The sequence below is a fragment of the Cupressus sempervirens genome, chromosome 11 (genome assembly GCF_028749045.1).
Source record: "Cupressus sempervirens isolate cs-2001-9-10 chromosome 11, ASM2874904v1, whole genome shotgun sequence".
NCBI classification, from domain to species: Eukaryota; Viridiplantae; Streptophyta; class Pinopsida; order Cupressales; family Cupressaceae; genus Cupressus; species Cupressus sempervirens.
This window is the reverse complement of record NC_143128.1, coordinates 76,416,517-76,431,369: the sequence shown is the minus strand read 5'-3', so window position 1 is coordinate 76,431,369 and position 14,853 is coordinate 76,416,517. Positions and strand designations below refer to the sequence as shown.

General features: G+C 31.8%; 1 protein-coding gene across 1 annotated transcript; it reads right to left on the bottom strand.

Annotated features, from left to right (window-relative positions):
* Positions 1–10,703: 10,703 nt before the first annotated feature.
* LOC149528315 (glutathione S-transferase F10-like) lies at positions 10,704–12,371 on the bottom strand. The gene is made up of 3 exons (XM_089810417.1): positions 12,132–12,371; positions 11,978–12,026; positions 10,704–11,243 (listed from the first exon to the last, which is right to left on the bottom strand). The coding sequence occupies exons 1-3, from the start codon at positions 12,276–12,278 to the stop codon at positions 10,789–10,791; spliced, it is 651 nt and encodes a 216-aa protein (XP_089666543.1). The 5' UTR covers positions 12,279–12,371; the 3' UTR covers positions 10,704–10,788.
* Between the last annotated feature and the right edge of the window lie 2,482 nt (positions 12,372–14,853).

Sequence of the window (14,853 nt, the reverse complement as noted above, 5' to 3'; positions counted from 1 at the left end):
TGAGTGATGTGACACTAAACAAAAACAATAATAGTGTAATAAGAAAAAAAAATTATTTTTAGCTTCAAATAATTATATTTTTGTTGAAGTTTTATCTCGAGCAACCTTTGTATTTGAATATTATAAGATATATATTTAGTTTTACTACTTTTTAAAAATAAATTCCCTAAAATCTTATCTATTATTAAAATTAAATATATAGAAATACTCATAAAAAATAGTCTAATACAAAATAGATATATTGTTAAAACATGAACATAATTATTTATCTCAACATTCACTTTTAAATCTCTATAATTCAATATCAAATCAAAACAAATTTATTATAAACTAAATATATTTCTTAGAAATCTCACTAACTAAATAAAATAATCATATAGAAATTTCAAAACGTGAAAATTGCAACTCACAACTCTTTGAGCTCTTGAATTAATTTCTTCACTATTGTGGAGGGTTATTCCTTTGATGAGTGGCATGTTAGATAATAATAAATATTCATTTCACTTGAATGACAAATAGTGGAGACTTATGTCATGGGTTCCTTTCTTGTAGGCACCACTTTGTCTTGATTTTTTTGTAATAATGTTAATTTTAAAGTTAGGTCAAGTACAGTTCAACCCCATGAGATCAAAAGTCTTTGTTAAGATCCCACAAAACTTTCCAAATTACAAAATATCAACCATCAAAGTTACTATTGCATTACCACAAACATAATGTTTAATGTTCTTCAAGAGCTTTTGTGGGTCCAATGAGGGGTTTTCCATTGGGAAGTTCCTAAAATCTCCCAACCATGCAATTATGATTCAACTCTACTAAATTTAGATTTAGATTTTTTTGGAGAGAAATAAACTAGATGTAAATTAATGGATAGGGCTGAATTTATTGGTTTTCCATTATTAATGGTTTGAGTTGGTGTTTTGAAACTTTTAGAGTAGAGATGTATATGTATATGTATATATGTATATATATGTATACACACACACATATGGTTTTCTCACTAGACCACTCTTAGACCTTCTAGGGTTTCCTCTCTCCTCAACCATATACTCTTTGTGAAACCCAATCTACATTTCCCTTTCTCTAGATCCTCTCTACCAATTCAAAACTATACTTTTTTTCTTGAACTTACTAAAGTAAGTCAACCCGACAACTACTTTACTCACTCACCATCGTCTTGAATGAGTATTTGTTTTCTAGTCCCATTATTCTAACCACCACTGATCTCACTTTGCATGATCTTGCCATACTTCTATTACCGATCTCCAAGTTTTCTACTTTTTAGAACTTTAGGCCTATTAGGCATAATTAGGCCCTCTAATTGAGTTTTTCCCTAATAACTCTAAAACTTCCAAGTGAGGCTATAAAATAGTCATCAATGTTGATACCCTTTTTTGAGAGCTTAAAGACTTCTAGGGTTTTAAATCCCCACCATGTCCATACAGTACCATACCTAGTTAGGGCCAAATTACAAAGGAAATGAGTAGACAAAATCGTTCAATGGAAAATTATCCCAAATGAATTCAACTAGCTTTGCTATCACATCAAAATTTTCATACTTACTAAAGTAGTTTCTATTGTGGAAAGATGCACCTGAGTCTATTAACCATGCATTTTCACCTCCATGAGTGGCCAAGGCTTTAACGAAAGCATCTCCATTTGCCTTCATGGACTTAGATTCAGAATCTTGCTTCTTCTTCTTTTTCATTTTCTCCTCTTTGCAGTCCTTTCGAAAGTGTCCAAGTTTGCCACAATTCAAACAGATCACCTTGGACTTACTAAGAGATTTTGATCTCCCCTAATTCTTGGACTTAGAACATTCATGCTTCTTTTTATTCCTGCCTCTTTCTTTTTGTCTTCCTTGAACACTCAAAGCCTCTTTGGCATTTAGAGAGACCTTCCTTCTCATCTCCTCAGAAAGTAGAGAACAAACAACATCCTTCATCTTCAAGATAGTTGATGTGCTCCTTATGGCCATGACAAGACTATCCCATGAGTCTGACAACAAACATAGCAAGATTTGACAAATTTTCTCTTCGTCCATGAACATCCCAACTGAGGTCAACTGAGTCACCAACATATTAAAACTTTGAAGATGCTTAGAAATCCATCCACCTTCTTCCATTCTCAAGGAATACACCTTCTTCCTCAAGAAAATATTGTTTACAAGTGATTTCGCTTGATAGATCTCACTTAGCTTCTTCCAAAGCTTCTTCGCAAGAGGTCCTTCATAGACATTAATCAAAATTGAGTCTGCAAGACACAATCTAATGAGACTTTTAGCTTTTATGTCTGTCACATCATACTATGTGGCTAAAGTCAGATTTACGAATCTCAATAATAATAGGAAGTTCACTTATTGTCATAGAATATTACAAATCAAAATTGAACATGTTTTATCTCATGGAAATTATGACTATAAATACATTATATTTTAAAATTTCCCTAAAGTAACCAATAATTATGATAATTATTGGTGAATTGATTTTTATTTCCTCGATAATATATAATATTTAGGTGAATCAAATATACTCATGTATCGACTATTGTGGCAAATCTTTGAGTTTAAATTTATTAATAAATAAATTATTGAGCTATTTTAAATATTTTAGAACTAAATTTAATAAAAATCTGGCAATTTAGGTTGCATTAAATCTTAAAATTATTAGTGAAATTAGTAGCAAATTTTTTCTAAAATTCACAAAATTACAAATATTCACCACTACAAAATACCCTGGTTAGTTCTTACCTTGTTAAAGGATTTCAACACCTTGTTAGAAGTGTGCCTAGTAAAAGGAATTTAACTTACAATGAAGTAAGCACCTTGTTAAGACTACTCTGTTAAGAGATTTAATTGATTCACCTGTTAGAATGTCTCAAGAATTATCTTGCAGTTAGCACTCTACTACTAGATAATAGGTCACCTCTTTCTTGATGTGTACTTACTCCTCACTAATCAGATGTATCTCTTCTATCCTCTAACTCCTTTCCTCTATTCTCCTTTAACTGATTCTGCAATGTATCTCAAAGTACAATACCTTAGTCACCATGAATGCTATGTTTGTGCATGCAAACTTCTCTCTTCCCTCTTTCCACATTCATTAAAAAGTTTAGGGTTTGTCCTCCTTAAGAAGACCTAGGTGACTTAGGGTTAGGTATGAATCAATGATTATGATTCATCCATATTGCCATGTAATCCTTCCTTTTTTTTGATTAGCTACAATAAAGATTCATTCTTATCATCTAAGATCGCAAAACAATCCTTAAGTCGGTTGCAAAATGGTATATATAGTAGTTTGTGCCATTACAAACAGCTATATCAAAACTGTATTACTTGGCACTTGAAGTGTTTGATGCTCAACATCCACTGCCTCTTCAATGTTGTAACTCAACCTCTGAATGACTCAACATCTGCTGATCACTCGACATCTAAATGACTCGACACTTACTATCTGCTTGGCACTTGAGTGACTCGACACTAAACAAAAACAATAATAGTGTAATAATAAAATAAAATTATTTTTAGCTTCAAATAATTATATTTTTGTTCAATTGTTATCTCAAGCAACCTTTGTATTTGAATATTATAAGATATATATTTAGTTTTACTACTTTTTCAAAATAAAATTCCCTAAAATCTTATATATTATTAAAATTAAATATATAGAAATACTCATTAAAAATAGTCGGATACGAAATAGATATATTGTAAAAACATGAACATAATTATTTGTCTCAACATTCACTTTTAAATCTCTATAACTTCAATATCAAATCAAAACAAATTTATTATAAATTAAATATATTTCTTAGAAATCTCACTAACTAAATATAATAATCATATATAAATTTCAAAACGTGAAAATTGCAACTCACAACTCTTTGAGCTCTTGAATTGATTTCTTCAATATTGTGGAGGGTTATTCCTTTGATGAGTGACATATTAGATAATAATAAATATTCTTTTTCACGTGGATGACAAGAAATGGAGACTTATGTCATGGATTCCTTTCTTGTAGGCACCACTTTGTGTTGATTTTTTGGTAATAATGTTAACTTTAAAGTTAGGTCAAGTACAGTTTGGCCCCATGAGATCAAAAGTCTTTGTTGAGGTCCCACACAACTTTGCAAATTATAAAATATCAACCATCAAAGTTACTATCGCATTACCACAAGCATAATGTTTAATGTTCTTCAAGAGCTTTTGTCGGTCCAATGAGGGGTTTTCCATTGGGAAGTTCCTAAAATCTCCGAACCATGCAATTATGATTCAACTCTACTAAATTTAAATTTAGATCTTTTTGGGGAGAAATAAACTAGATATAAATTAATGGATAGGGTTGAATTTATTGGTCTTCCATTATTAATGGTTTGAGTTGGTGTTTTGAAACTTTTAGATCAGAGATGTATATGTATATATATGTATACACACACACATATGGTTTTCTCACTAGACCACTCTTAGACCTTCTAGGGTTTCCTCTATCCTCAACCCTATACTTTTTGCAAAACTCAATCTACATTTCCCTTTCTCTAGATCCTCTCTACCAATTCAATGTTATGCTTGTTTTCTTAAACTCACTAAGGTAAGTCAACCCAACAACTACTTTACTTACTCACCATTGTCTTGAATGAGTATTTGTTTTCTAGTCCCACTATTCTAACCACCATTGATCTCACTTTGCATGATCTTTCCATACTTCTCTTACCGATCTCCAAGTTTCCTAGTTTGTAGGACGTTAGGCCTATTAGGCATAATTAGGCACTCTAATTGAGTTTTTCCCTAATAACTCTAAGACTTTCAAATGAGGCTATAAAATATTCATCAATGTTGATACCCTTTTTGGAGAGCTTAAAGATTTCTAGGGTTTTAAATCCCCACCATGTTTATATAGTACCATACCTAGTTAGGGCCAAATTACAAAGGAAATGAGGTAGACAAAATTGTTCAATGGAAAATCACCCCAAATGACTTCAACTAACTTTGGTATCACAACAAAATTTTCATACTTACTAAAATAGTTTCTATTAGGTGTCATGTGGAAAGATGCACTTGAGTCTATTAACCATGCATTTTCACCTCCACGAGTGGCCAAGGCTTCAATAAAAGCATCTCCATATGCCTTCATCGAATCAGAATTAGAATCTTGCTTCTTCTTCATTTTCTTTTTCTCCACTTTGCAGTCCTTTTGGAAGTGTCCAGGTTTGCCACAATTTCAAGAGATTGGCTTGTACTTACCAAGAGATTTTGATCTCCCCTAGTTCTTGGACTTAGAACATCCATGTTTCTTTTCATTCTTGCCTCTTTCTTTTTGTCTTCCTTAAACACTCAAAGCCTCTTTTGCATTTAGAGAGACCGTCCTTCTCATCTCCTTAGAAAGTAGAGAACCAACAATGTCCTTCATCTTCAAGACAACTGACGTGCTCCCTATGGCAATGAAAAGACTGTCCCATGAGTTTGGCAATGAACATAGCAAGATTTGACACCTTTTTTCTTTATCCATCAACACCCCAACTGAGGTCAACTGAGTCACCAACATATTAAAACTTTCAAGATGCTTAGAAATCCATCCATCTTCTTCCATTCTCAAGGAATACAACTTCTTCCTCAAGAAAATATTGTTTACAAGTGATATCACTTAGCTTCTTCCAAAGCTTCTTCACAGTAGGTTCTTCATAGACATTAATCGTAATTGAGTCTGCAAGACACAATCTGATGAGACTTTTAGCATTTATGTCTATCACATCGTACTATGTAGCTAATTTCAGATTTGTGAGCCTCAACTTCTTCTCATCAGTCGCATCCCATAGATCCCGATCATTCAATAGATCTTCCATCTTTAGCTTCCATATCTCAAAGTTTGTGCCAGAAAACTTTTCAACATCAATTCTCCTCGACATGTTTGCCATCTTTAGAATCCTAAAACATAGAAATGAAATACTCTGTAAGCTCCCACTCAAACCTTGATTAGCTCAAAAGACCCTGTACCCAACAAATAGAACCAAAATTGGTGAGGCTTTAATACCACTGGTAAGGAAGCAAAGGTATGTGGAATCACTTCCTACACTAATATTTGAGAAGATGATTATGCAAATTCAACTAACTATTGCAGAGATCTCAAGAAATGCATAATGATTAAATCAAAATGACAATGAACACATAACATAGTGATTACCGTGGGGAAACTCTTCCAGGAGAAAAACCCCACCCTCCAAAACTCACACAATGTATTATCAAACCAAGATAATTATAATACACTTGCAATGCAAGTTCTTACAGGAGTACATCACCACAACTCAAACTCAGAGAGACTTCTTCTAGCATCTAGTCTTGCAAATTGAACTCAATGACTCAAACACCTCCCCAATCCCTCCTTTTATAGTGATTTTACAACTTGGAAACCACTTGTGGTTTTACAAAACCATGAGAAAAATTACCATGCCACATGTTACCCATTTTTGACATTTACATTTCCAAGATGGAAAAACAACTAGGTTAAAATAGTAATCCCATCCATAATTTTGTCTCTTAGTTTAGACCCCCATAAAAGTTATAAAATGAGTCATCTATACTCTAAAAATGTCCCTTCTATATTCTACTATGGATAGGGCACCTTTTGGTATTTATACACTCTTTTCCAAGATATAAAGAAGTGGAAAAATTCCACAAACAAATTCTAGAATTTTCCAGAAAAAGGATTGCAAGGTTGAGACACATGTTCTCAACAGATTTTGTAAGCCATAATGGGGAGCACTTTCAAAGGGAAAAATTAACCCCTTACATGCAACACGCTGACTTTTAAGCTCTTTTTTTAATCAGTTAAAAAAATAAATTTTGTATTAAATTATTATTAAGTTTAGGAAATATTAAGTCAAATTTGATTATTTAGTACTTATAGTCTACAAATGAATTATTAGTGTGAGATGTTTTACCAATAACATTACAATCATCAATAGTCAAGCAAGATTTTCAAATTTGAGTTATATTCTACAATCTTATTAGTCCCACCTAGATAGTAGGTGGAGTCTATTGTTTTCACTGAATCTTTTTACCATTAACTTTTCTTGGAAATAGTGCAATCTAAAATATTTATCATGCTTTCTAATGTTTGGTTCTGCTTTTTATTAATTTTCAATTATATAGAGAATATTTCTTTTTTCTTATTGGTTCTTTCTATTTTTCTTGGGAATTTTATTATTTTTCACATTCAGAAATTTAACATTTTCCAATCTTTGAACTTTTAATATTTTAAAATATTTTATTCTGGCAACTTCTAAACTCAAGTTTCCATGGATATTGACTTCTTGTTTACCTACAAGGGCATGGGTTTGTTTGCTTTTCTATATATAATCCCATGCTGATAAGGAGTAAGAAAGTAGCAAATCATAATCTGAGGAGCTTGGGGAAGAGCCATGTTCAGAAGTAGCATCGTCTTTGTCTTGGGACTCTGCCTCTTCTGATGTAGCCAATTTTCCTCTTGCTTTTGCTTCCTTGCATTTTTAGAAAGAGTTTCTCCTAAAACAAGGAACAAACAAAATGGGTGCAAATTTGTAGTAAAAAGAACGAAGTTAGTCCCAAAAAAATGAGTGCGAATTCCCACCATATTTAAATTGATACTAGATAGACACCCAATGTAAAATAATAATATTTTCAGCAAAAAAATTAACTAATATGCCCCTAAAGTGTAACTTTCCAAGAAATCGATGCCAATATCCACTAATGGCTCAGTGAAGACAACTACACATCATAGATGCAATGTACTTGGTTGTTCATATGCGGCAGCCTCATCACGATGCATTTGCTTTTTACAACATGCTTGATTGTGAGTAAGATTTAAAAAGTCTCATTGCCGGCCAAATGTTGTATAAAACAAAATCTTAATTCGATTTCTTACTCTAACTATTGGAAGATCAAAAACCATTGCCATGGAGTTCTTAAATAGACTAAATACTTCTGCAATTATCTTATTTCTTGATGATCTATTTGCAAATCTATCTAATTGGCCCCAACTAATTTCTTGGGTAAAAATCATAATTTTTAGAGGGGAAAAGAGGGGGAAAAAAAAGCCAGTGATAAGACTGTAATAAATGCGTTTATTTGGGAAGCTTCAAAGAAAGTTGACTCAGCGCTACAATGAGTCAGCCAGAGCCATCACTGTAATTCACAACAAATAAGCCCAATCTGCTAGGATAGAAGTTTTCACATCTGTTGTACCACAACAATATATAGAGCTCTGCTAATACTGTTCCCTCTGTAGAAAGGATCCATGATCCTCAATTTCGTTAAAGTCATAGCTTAGAATTTACATGTTTCAAAAAAAATCGCTATGTAAAATGCCTTACTATTGCAATTATTATTTTTATTTTATCATGTATCGATGTAGCTGCTATTGCTTATTGATTCTTGATTAGTATTGAAATTAGAAAATTGATTTATCTGCAATCACCCCAAATTCTTTCAAGAGATAAAGCACTTTAATTTTTTCAATAATATTTTAAATCAATTATTTCCTTTTGTTAATAAATTATTGGAAAAGATTCTTAAATAAATTTAAATTAGATTTAAATTTAAATATGGAAAATTTTGGTGGAAGGAAAAATAAATAAAAATTTAATTGCAAAATTATACCTTTTAAAAATTTAATCGAACAAATAATACAAACATTTATTACATTGTTATTGTCTTCTTTTTTCCTATTTTTTTGGATTAAAAAATTTAAATTGTGTCCAGAAAATTGGTCGAGGGCAATGAAAATTCAGAAATTTGAATGTGAAAAATAAATTTTAAAATAAACTATATTTTGTCACAAATAAATTAATAGGATGAAATTGGGGAGTCTAATGGGAACATTAGTTCCCTGTCTTATATAAGGCAGGGACTAATAAGAATCTAGCTAAGCGCCGTCTATGAAAGAGGTTGCCTCACTAATATATCTAGTCTATGAAAGAGGTTGCCTCACTAATATATCTATATATCTGATTTTTTGTCGGTATCAAATTAGAACACTTTCTCTAAATAGTTAGTGTGGGATATATAAGCTTGATAGCTTCAATAACATCATTTTATTTTGCAATTCCAAGATAATAAATGAGCTATTATTCAAGATGGTAAAAAGTTTTTTTTTTATAATATTTTCAATTTAGGACTCGAGACAAAAGTTTGATGGTTTCTATTATTGATTGGTAGTAATTGAAGTTATTACTCCACTTTTGAATTTTAATGATTTTTCTAAAATCTCCATCAAGATCTTATAAGGTCTCTCACTAAAACTATCTACTATTAGGAATTTTAAATTTCAATGAGAGGGAGCAAGTAGAAAATACTAATAGAAACTGTCAAAATAATCTATATTGGTGATAAAATGGCAATGGAAACCTGTTCTGAACAAAGTGAGATAGTTTACAGCATCCCTCATGATCAAGAGAGTATTTTCAAAATGATTTGCAATCTTTAATGATAAGAACTATAGTTGAGACTAGATCATATGATGTATACCCACAGTTGATAGGTAAGAAGCCTTTGATTTGAATGTTTTAAACAAAATAAAATAGGTTGTTCATATATAAATTATGTAGTATAGTGCAAGAAAAGGAAAATTTAGTGTTAGTGTTTAACAATTCTAAATTGTTTGATCTAATATATAGACACATTTTTAAATCTAATTTTCATTCTTTTCAAACAAATATTAAATGTTTAATACATTTTGTAAAAGGCGAGACTCTAGCTTTACAAAGCTCTTGTTTCCTCCCAGTTTTGCTTACATCAGAAGACAATTTAAAGAGAAGACGCCATTTTTATATGTAAATGTCAATCTAAAGAAAAAAAAAAAAACTTAGAAGATGGCATTTTTACTTGCAGAGGGTGCCGTTAAAAATGTTTTTGAGATGGCCATTCAACCAGTGGCTAACGAGGTAAGCATGGCGTGGAACTTTAGTAAAGAATATGAGTTGTTCAAGAGCAGAATACAGCAAATCAATTGTGTCTTAAGTGAAGGTAGGCGACAAAAAGAGTGCTAAAAAATGGCTTCACACGTTTGGGACATCGCTTGGGAGGCAGAGGACATACTTGAAGAATGTTCCATTAAATCCATGCAAACTACTCGTATCTAATTATGCATTTAAAGCTGTAATTAATTGACCCTTCAGCATCAAATGAACAAATGAATTTGAAAGGTCAAAGTCTGCATAATTTTTATTTTTAAGGTGCAAAGTAGCATTTTATGATAGTGAAGTTGTTTGTTGTTTCTTGTCATCAAGATTCAAATATCATTCAAGATGAGGTCTCCTATTTGTAATCTCACCAATTCAGAGCTCTGGATCAGACCGTTTACCCCTCTTTCGAAAAATAATTAAATTCCATTCGTAAAGAAACAAACATACTGAATATATCTAATGCTCTGATGCCTCGCTTAGAAGAAGCAGAGTCATCAAGTCCTATCACAAAGAAAGCAGTTGAAGAGGTAAAATTTCCTTCCAGGATATTCAAAAGCAGTAGGGATACAGTCCAAGGTTGAAAGCTTGTTGAAGAACTCAACATATCCAGTTATTGCAGTGGTTGAAATGTGGAGAATTGGCAAGATCTATCTTAACACCATTAAATTTCCAAATTCCATGCTAATAGTAATATTGCTTCTTTGCAAGGCCTATCTTATTTTTTCTAATTATATATCATCATAAATATAGATAAAAGAATATCATCCAAAACATTTATGACAAAAAGTATTATGCAATTTTATGGAAACATAACTGAAAATCAATACATGAAAAAGATTCTTAAATTTGCAAGCTCAACTATTCAAGAGTTGGCTTCAGAGCCAAAACCTTCTTCCATACAGCTCTAGAAGAAATATCTTCCCACCATGCATTCACATGTTTCCTGTCCCTAATCAGATATCCCTTATCAGTAGCATTCACTATGTACTCGGTAAATGGAAGATGAGAGAGGTCAGCAAGGCTGTAAGAGTCCCCTGCCAAGTACTTGCTCTTTGACAGCCTCTCTTCATACACATCTAACACTTCTCCCAGCTTCTGGGCACTGCTCTCAATGAATGCCTTGTCCTGAGGCACATTAATCCTTGGGGCTAAAACCAGCTGGTAAACTAGTGCATAAGCATGAGGGCCAAAGTTCTGCCCTTCAACTTCAAGCCATTGTTCAATCATTGCTCTTTCCTCCAAAGTTTTGCCCAGCAGACAAGTCCCCTGCCCTGCATATTTCTCAGCATAGTATCTTATGATAGCCCTTGATTCTGCACATACCCAATTGAAAATCAGATCTACACTATCCAAATCAGATCTTTTAATATGGACGAGAAAGCAAAAGCATAGACGATTACATCCATTTTAGTATCATTGCTTTTGGATTTGATTATGTATTAATCTTTTTATTATCATTTAGGATAACTATTTGTGGTCTATTATCAGAATGAAATGAATCATATTGATAAAAAAAAATCAATACATAATCAAAAGCATAGAGAATTAAATCCATATTTATGTATCATTGTTTTTGGATTTGATTATGTATTATCATTGCCGATCATTCTTTATGGTCCATTTGAGATCACTCTTTGTGGTCTATTATCAGGATGAATGAATCATTCTATGATAGATCATAAAGAGTGATTGGAAACATCGATAAAAAGAAATCAATACATAATCAAATCCAAAAACAATAATACATACTTTCACGATAATAGAAAACTCTTGTATTGAAGATCTATACTTTCCAAATCAGATCTCTCTATATTCAAGAAAGCACAGAAACAGTCAAAAACAGAAATCCAGATCTATCAGTAGGCAGTCAAAATATAGCAATTGGAAGATGCAGTAATCAATGATTACAGAACACATACAATGAATTTATCATTTGTAAGGTGATTATCTATACCGCCCACATAAGTTTTGAATACAAACACACTAATTATTTCACATAACTACAATACCCATATTCTGTTTAAACATATATAATGAATATGGTTACCAAATAGAGTGAGATCTCCATCCTGCACTGCTGGAACTTTTCCAAAGGGCTGCAAATGAACATACAAATTTAGAATAAACAAGATTCATCTCTCTCTTAATCTGTTTTGTTACTTATAATCCAATAAAATGATAACATAGGAATGATATCTTACTTGTAAGGCCAGAAACTCTGGTTTATTCTGCTCTCCTGTCAAAATGTCCACAAAGACAAGCTCAAAGTCGATGTTTTTCTCTAAGAAACATGCAAGCACTCTTCTGGTGCAGGATGTATAGCTTGATCCATACAACTTCACAACCATTTTTCCTGATCTTCAGAAACAAACCCTAAACCCAAAACAATGTCTTCTCAAAATCTGTTGTGTTATGTAATGGTAGTCATATTATATAGAAGGTCAACAGAATTAGGCACAGTTATTGCCTAGGGAAGCTATGAGTTATTTTTTTACTCTATTGGATTATATTTTAATATGGAAATCTTATTTAAGAAATATATATCTTTATCAACTGTTTTCAATTGAATAATTTAAGAAATAAAGTTATTATCTTTATCAGATGCTTTCAATTGAGTTATCTTCGTACTGTAACACAAGGGATGTGTTCATAATTTGTTAGCTGATTTTAAAACCCAATTATTAAGACCCAATTAACATCAACTCTTCTTCCAATGTCAATATAATACTAAAATAGTAATATAAAATTTTACGAATTCCAACTAATCTTACCAAAAGATGTGCATGCCATTACAGGGAATTCTAAAATAGTCATGCACTATTAATAGGCCAGTTGGCTTAATGGATATATTCAGTATTCTATTCAGAGAATAAATATTATAGAAGGATATGCATTAAAACTATAGTTGGGTTTATATTAATTCAATATATTTTATATAATGATAAGTATGTGATCGATGTAACTTTGTTGAAAGTTAGTATATATTTGAATTGTATATGTTTAATTTGAGGGATTAATTTAATTTTTTAGATTAATTTAATTTTTGGGTGAATTTTAATTTGTATTTTGTGAAAATGATCTGATTTCAATTTTCTGATTTGAAGAGATGATTTTAAAAATTTAACAGTTCAAACTTAAATTTGGTGTGTAGATTACTATTTTATTTTATATTTTATATTTTATTTGTACTACAAGTGAACTTAAGATTACCAAATAGAGACAATGGATGAATGCCAAAAAAGATAATATAGCTACATGAAAGCATGGTTACAAACTAAAGACTAAGACAAAAACTTATTATTGTAGCATATACGAAACAAATTTGAATTGTTACTATTCCAATATGCAAAAGGACGTTAGCAAGAACATGAGAAATGACAATCAATCTTCGAAATATGACTTTAGGCTTTGTGCTATGTATTGAGAGGTTCACTTGACCTTATAATTCCACTTAAAGCATGTTTTTTTCATAATAGTTAGTTCACCTAAAAAAATCTCCCTCATTTGATTTGATATGGACCTAAGAATCTAATTTAACACCTAAATACTAAACTATAATCATTTTGATCATTTATTTGCTCGTATAAACATCAAATGGACGTTGTGCATAGTTGCATATTATCCCTCACTATTTTTAAAATCTGTTAAATCAATATCCAAGTAGATTAACTAAGTTGGATTTGTTAGTGGATAATGATAAGTTTGTTTAGTTATTTCCTCTCTATTGGGCGGTTGGCCCTTCTTGCTTTGTACTTCTCTATGTTTTGAATAGATTTTTACCTCTGATTTGTAGAGAGCCAAGGAATGTATCATGCTTTCACAATAGATCAAAATTGTGTATTGATGTTTAGATTTGCAAACTTTTTGTGAGGTTTTCACACCATTGTCCCATTACAAATGGGAACCCCCTCTTTTTGTTGGCAAGCTTAGGTATTGGAGTAAACTTGGGAACACTGTAAATGTAAGAGGTTGGTTTGGTTTGAAAGTTATGAAAATTATTGTCAAGCTGGAAATAATTTTGTCATGTTTGGCTTACTCTAGGAGATGGGAGAAAATTAGAAGTTGGGCTAGGAAGAGCTAAAACTTGGCCAAATATAAATCTTGGAGCTGAGACTTGTCTTCATTCCCATCTTGTCTCATCTTGGAGTCGAGACTTGTTTACGTTTCCATTGTGTCTCATCTCAGAGTTGAGACATGTCTTTATTCCCATTTTGTCTCATCTTAAATTTGAGCCTCTCCTTCACTCTCATCTTGTCACGTCTTAATGAACGGTACTCCCCTTTTTAACACAAACACACACACACACAATAGAATAGAGAACTAACAAAAAATTGCAAGAACATTAACTCATTCTCTATTATCTCCAATAAAATAGAATTACATCATTCAAAAATATGACATGAAAAGACACAGACATTTTCTTTACAATATTATGCAAGCTAGAGCCACCATATACCTCCCCAGAACTATCCTAGACAACCATATGGGCCTTCTTTATATAGACAATTTTTAATCGTTCAAGAAAGTTCTAGAAATCTTAACCCTAAACTTTTGAGGTCAATGATCCCTAAAATATTATTATTGAAATTTTATTACATTAGAATAGGCCCCAATAACTTTTCGAACTTAAAAGAAATTTTGAAGGAACATGATTTTCTTTGATTTCAAGTAGTGCAACTTTTGAAGACCATAACTCATCACCAATTGACCTGATATGCTATTATGACCCCATTTAAAAAATAGTGTGAATATCTCTATAGTTCTTGACACATGCAAGCTATAGTCAGCTAAGATTTGACCCATTTTAAAAGTCTCCAAATTCTCTAATGAAATTTTGAAGGAATATCATTTTCTTTGATTTCAAGTAGTGCAACTTCCAGAGACCATAACTCATCACTAGTTGACCTGATAGGCTATTATGAC

Coding starts and splice junctions, on each gene's coding strand:
- LOC149528315 (XM_089810417.1), bottom strand. CDS start 12,278: ATGGTTGTGAAGTTGTATGGATCAAGCTATACATCCTGCACCAGAAGA. Junction 12,027..12,131: donor CAGAGTTTCTGGCCTTACAA/GTAAGATATCAT, acceptor GTTCATTTGCAG/CCCTTTGGAAAAGTTCCAGC. Junction 11,244..11,977: donor TGGAGATCTCACTCTATTTG/GTAACCATATTC, acceptor GGGTATGTGCAG/AATCAAGGGCTATCATAAGA.